We start from the raw sequence: 6330 nt of genomic DNA on the forward strand, positions 1-6330 counted from the left end.
GCTAGAGTCAACGAACATGAAACCACTGCCTCGCCCGCGCCAGTTTAACCCAGGCAGGTTGAAATTACCCATAGCGATTATCTCGTCTACTGGAGACGCCATTGAAGCTATTGCATTAACTGAGTTCAAATGAACATTCAAGATAACGGGTTCGCGGATGCGATGGGGAGGCAAATACAGTGCACACAAGAACAACCTCCGCTCTGCAAGCTTTACCGTAACCAATTGTTATTTTCGACGATAGACACTTTGAACTGATGATGGACTGCTATCGAGACGCCACCTCCTGTACTTTTGCGGCTATTGTGTATGCTGCGGTCGCAGCGAAACACTCATAATTAGACCCAAATATCTGCCGAGAGCACGTACGATTGTCAAGCCAAGTTTCGGTCAATACGATTATCTCGTACGGACTGTCGGCGCATGCGAGCGGATAGTCGACAGCACTCGTGTTCATGCCACCCACGTTTTGGTAGAAACAGTGAATATGTTGGAGTTCTGTGTGGTGGTACGCTGCTCCCGCGCGCAGGACCCGGACGATTGCTGGCTGGAATGACTCGACTGCGGCAGGGAGGTGAGTTGAATTGAGTGGTGGACTAAAACTGGCAGAAGCGTCGAACCGGCAGAAATCAGTTGGCCGAACTTCGAGGTTCGATGAGCCGGTTGTTGAAGAACTGCAAACGTAAACTGCATCAGCAGAGAAATAGCGGTTCAGCGTGATATACTTGCCGCGCAGGACCGGAACGACTGCGACGAAGGGGTTAAGGGCTTCCATGATACTGTACTCGATGCACGCCGGTATCGTCTGAATTTCACCAACCAGACGTCTGAAGTCGATGGCTCTAAAGAGGCTGGAGAGTTCTTGTTTAAATTATTACATGTTAGTCAATTTGCCAAGTTCTCACTCAAAAAATATCTTGATGAAAAAATGCCGCAACTTGAATGGATGGGTTTCATGAGGCACTTTTTATTTCTTACTTATTTATTACGTCAACAGAGCTACACGATCCCAATGATGCATTAACTTCTTAAAACTAGTAGTCAAATGTATAAAAAGTAAAAAATCAGGATTGTGTACAAGACACGACCGCGTGTATGAAAATTGAGACTATTAACGAATTCATACAATTAACCTGAACCGTGAATTCGCTATTATACATTACACTTGTTATGAGCAATCCGAATTATGTATTTTCAGATGCTTCGTCAATCGTGCTTTCAAGGCAAATTTTTTACCACATTCTGGACATCCGAAGTGTTTTTCCTGTGTGTGGTTTTGGATTTTATGCCGACTGAGGTCTACGCGTCTGATGAAAGTTTTGTGACATATGTCACACTCGAACGGTCGCTCGCCGGTGTGAGTTCTCAAGTGACACGTAAGGTCATAGTTGTTGGCAAATTTTCGGTCACAGATATCGCAAGCGTACGTTCGATTGTCGGATATGTGGAATTTCCGGTGCTGCTGCAAGCCAACAGGTGTCTTAAAGGATGCGTCGCAGATGTCACATTCGAACGGTCGTTCGTCGCCGTGAAGAGGCATATGCCGTGCAAGCCGACTTGGAAATAGACAATTTTTTCCACAAATCGGACACCGGTGCCGGCATTCCGAGCTGTGCAGCTTCAGGTGGGTCGTTAGCTGATGTTTCATATGGAAATCATTGCCGCACACTTTACATGCGAATTTCTTTGCCGATGTGTGTTTTATAATTTTATGCTCCTGCAGTGTTCTGGGCGTCTTACAAATTTTACCACACACGTCACACTCGAAAAATTGCGTTGCGGTGTGCATTTTCACATGCCTTACGAGATGCTCTTTGGTCTTATAGCCATTGCCGCAGATATCGCATTTATACGGACGCTCTGGGTTGTGATATTTCACGTGCCTCTCCAACTGTTTCATCATGTGATACTCTTTACCGCAAGTGTCGCATTTGAATTTCTTTTCCGTCGTATGCTCTCTAATACGGTGATCCTTTAGTGCTTGATTTGACGTGAAAGCTTTACTGCATAAATCACATTTGAACAGTGGTTTGTCGGATTTGTTTCGCTTTAAGCTTTCCTTCTGCAGTTTTGGTATTCCAGACAATGGATGTTTCTTTTTGATGTGAACATTGCGACTACGCTTATGTGAGAAGCGAGAACTACAGTGGTCACATTTGTAAGGTTTTGGCTCAACGGATCCGGATGTATGGAAGTGTTTCGGTTGACTGCCACTGCCAGTAGGAGGGTCCGCTTCCAAAGCGTGCGAGTTGCTGCAACAGAAGAGAAGCAATGGATAGACTGGTGGAATAAATACGTCCACTTTCAAGTGAAACTAGTATGAAGTATGACCACTGTACAGCTATAATTTATAGCAGACTACAGCGGCAGTGTTTAACCTATTTTCCGGTTTGCATGAGCAAGTTTTGCGCGATGGGAATGTACAATGTCTAATTCAGATTTATTCGACGAAGCAACTTTCAGCTGTTCGGCAATGAGTTTAATGATTTTCGATGTGATCCACTGTAGTCATCTAAACAGCATCGAACGTTTTTTATCCACCCAAGATTTTTGTAAAACTTGGAACCATTGTGATGATGCTTATCATCTTCAGTTATGATCGATCCGTGTGATGCTCCTTTGCTGGTGGTTGACTTGATATGCTGTTCATTCCGGAATCACATTTGAGACGCGTGAGCTGAAAATTACATGCGCACTATTTGCTTAACGAACCTTACAGATTTCAAGACAAACTGCACTGGAAATATTGAACGTAAAGCGCAAGTTGATGTGTTCTAAACATACCAATTCATCAATTCGCGTATCGAAGTGGCATGTCAACAGTTACTGCTCTAATAAAATAGAAAAAACTTTTGAAGCCAAAGAAGTCTCACTAGCAGCATTTCTGGATATAGAAGGAGCATTTGATAATGCTAACTATATCTCAATGGAAAATGCAATGAAAAGACATGGTTTTGCAAACTGCTTGGTTGAGTGGATTGTTGAAATGCTGTCAAATCGAGAGATACTTTCCAATCGTGGAGAATCTTCATTAAAAGTTATAGCTGTTAAAGGTTGTCCACAAGGGGGAGTTTTATCTCCACTGCTTTGGTCGTTGGTGGTAGATGACCTTTTGAAAAACCTGGAATTGCTAGGCTTCGAAGTGATTGGTTTTGCGGACGACGTCGTCATTATAGTCCGTGGTACATTTGATACAACAGTCTCAGAACGAATGCAAACGGCATTAAGTTTCACCCATTCATGGTGCAAAAAAGAAGGACTGAATATAAATCCTAGTAAGACCACAATTGTACCATTTACAAAAAGAAATAAAACTAATTTCATAACTTTGCACTTAGACCAAACTCCTCTACCGTTTTCTACAGAAACTAAGTGTCTTGGAATTACTCTAGATAAAAAACTCAACTGGAATACACATATCGAACAAGTGATCAACAAAGCTACTAGTGCTTTTTGGGCATGTAAAAGAATGTTCGGTAAAAAATGGGGTCTAAGGTCAAAAATGATACATTGGATTTACTCGGCTATAGTGAAACCTAGAATCACATACGCAGCATTAGTTTGGTGGCCGAAAACGAAACAAAAAACGATTCAAATTAAACTTGGGAAGCTGCAAAGGCTCGCTACTATCTCTATAACAGGAGCAATGGGTACTACTCCGTCTAAAGCCCTAGATGCTCTATTATCTCAGGTTATTCAACTAGATGCCGTTAAAACGCGATAAGACTCAGACGAACCAAAAATCTTTTCAGTGGTGATCTAAAAGTCCACCTAAGTATCCTAAAGGAATTTGAAATTAATCCTCTTATTTTTCAAGCTGAAGATCTAATGGAAAAAAATTCGATTTTGACCATTTATTTAGCATCCATGAACCAGATCGTAGTGAATGGGAACGAGGGGGCCCCTATGTCAGAGATGGTTCAATAACTTTTTACACTGATGGTTCGAAATTGACTGGCTGGCATTACTGGTCCTGGACTGAATAGGTCAGTGGCAATGGGCAAATGGCCAACGGTCTTTCAAGCCGAAATATATGCTATTCTAGAATGTACTTCGATCTGCTTGAAGAGAAAATATAGGTATGCAAATATTTGTATTTTCTCAGACAGTCAAGCAGCTCTGAGAGCTCTAAAATCCGTTGCTTGCACTTCCAAATTAGTCTGGGACTGTGTAAAACTGCTTCAACAGCTATCTACACGCAACAGGGTAAACCTCTTTTGGGTTCCCGGGCACTGTGGTATAGAAGGTAATGAAAGAGCAGACGAGATAGCCAGATCTGGATCTGCAATGGAATTTATAGGTCCGGAACCTTTCTGTGGGGTATCCAATAGTACGTGCAAGATGGAACTGAAAAAATGGGAAGAGAATCAGGTCAAATTGAACTGGAATAATACTCTATCAGCTCGTCATGCAAAACGGTTTATTAAGCCAAATGCCTCAATCACGCAAAAGCTATTGAATCTTTCAAAAAAAGATTTGAGTACTTTTAGCGGAGTGGTTACTGGTCATTGTCCAAGCAAATATCATCTGAAGGTAATAAGAAAGCTTAATGATGATAGATGTCGTTTCTGCAATCTAGAGTGTGAAAGTGCTCATCATATACTGTGCGAATGCACGGCATTATTCAATAAAAGGCGCAAATTTCTTGATAAAGGACTGTTGGAGCCTTCGGAAATATGGGCTAGTTCTCCTCAGAAAATAATACAATTTATTCTCAACATATTACCGTGTTGGGATGATGCCTTCAATTAAAATAACAATTACTAAACAACATAGTAGCTGTTCATAAGTAAAGGCATACAGCAAAAGAGGACACACCACAATAGATCAAAGAACTGGTCCAAGGTCCCCAACAAGGAAAAAAAACATACCTTAATGCTGCATTCCGAATTGATCATCACATCCTGCTTAAGGAAATTTTACGTTTGGGAAGGTTTGAAAGCACCAACACAAAATAGTAGGATCAATAACAGAAGCCTTTTAATTAACAGACGATCCAGTTATTGGACTGCCGACTGCCAATTTAGCAATTTTCTCACTGCATCTTGCAAGTTCATTTTGCGACAATAATGCTATCGGAGGTTTGCAAATATTTATCAATACTGATACCCTTAAGTAAATGAAATGTTCATAATCAATTCTGAGTAAAAGCGTCAGTAAAGCTCTTCTTACTAAGTTGTATCGCGATGAGCTACATATTAAGATTAGTGCCATAATGTGCACAAAATGTTATGTTTCGAAATAGTTTAAACTTACCCCAAACCATCAGTTGTTTTCTCTTCATCAGCTGCTGCAGCAGAAGCCGTTTCTGTTGCTTCATCAATAATGTTTATTACAGCAGATCCTTGTTTCACAACCGGTCCGTCATCTCCGGAGGTAGTCGTCAGTGTTTCACAGGAATATCCGTTATTTTCGAATGGTTCATCCTTTACCTCTAAGACATCGGTTATAATAAGCTCTTCCACCTTTATCGCAGTGGATTCTTCCAACTTTACTGAAGTTATATTTTCCATTTCGCATTGCATTCTCGCGATCACTTGCAAAAACACAATATTTAATGAAAGAGGAAAACACTTCTGATATCGCTAACAACGGAAAACTTGCTTTTACGTTCGTTTGTATTCTAATAAATGTTATAAAACCGGTGTTGAAAGGTTGAAAGGTAAACACCAGGACTATCAGGTAAAGATTTACTCAGCAAAAACAAAACCATGCTTACACGCCAAACGAGATTCAACCAACAATGGAAATAACCTCAGCTTAGGTAAAATCAACTGTGAATTCTAAGTTGAACGAAAAACCAACGAAAGGCGGTATGGGCGGTATCAGTCAGTAAAAAGTAAAAATACTCTGAGTATTTTTAGTATCAGTAATCAGTATGTGGGGGGCTCCGTAGCCGCAAGGTAATCGAGTCTGCTTTGACTAGCGAGTGGTCGTGGGTTCGAATCTTAGTAGAATAAAGCCATTCGATGTCAAATGACTTTAGCATGGGTTTATTCTGAGGCCCCTCCATTTACCCTTCCTTCGTGCTGAATTCTATATTTACCCTCTGAAGCCTCTTGTCAGTGCAAATATTCCTCCTATAGTTAAGTGTACTGGTCAGAGGTACGAATGAGTCCTCGCCAGGGACTGCTATAATATGGGATAGTACTGGCAGCGAGGAATAAGTGGGTAAAGTAGATCAAGCTTTGAAGGAAGGGTAAACCGCAATACACACAAGCACGCATAAAATTTAATAAGCATATCGCTCATTCAATAGCGATTATCGCAAAAAGAAATGCAGTGCAGGTCATACAGCAAACAGCCGGGTGATATTACAATAGATCAACT

At 41.2% G+C, this 6330-nt stretch overlaps 1 protein-coding gene across 1 annotated transcript; it reads right to left on the bottom strand.

Annotated features, from left to right (window-relative positions):
* Window positions 1–1168: 1168 nt before the first annotated feature.
* On the bottom strand, window positions 1169–5513 carry LOC128746378 (zinc finger protein 728-like). Its single transcript, XM_053843432.1, has 2 exons — window positions 5257–5513; window positions 1169–2252 (listed from the first exon to the last, which is right to left on the bottom strand). The coding sequence occupies exons 1-2, from the start codon at window positions 5511–5513 to the stop codon at window positions 1169–1171; spliced, it is 1341 nt and encodes a 446-aa protein (XP_053699407.1).
* Window positions 5514–6330: the final 817 nt, after the last annotated feature.

Source organism: Sabethes cyaneus, chromosome 1 (assembly GCF_943734655.1).
Source record: "Sabethes cyaneus chromosome 1, idSabCyanKW18_F2, whole genome shotgun sequence".
Taxonomy (NCBI): Eukaryota; Metazoa; Arthropoda; class Insecta; order Diptera; family Culicidae; genus Sabethes; species Sabethes cyaneus.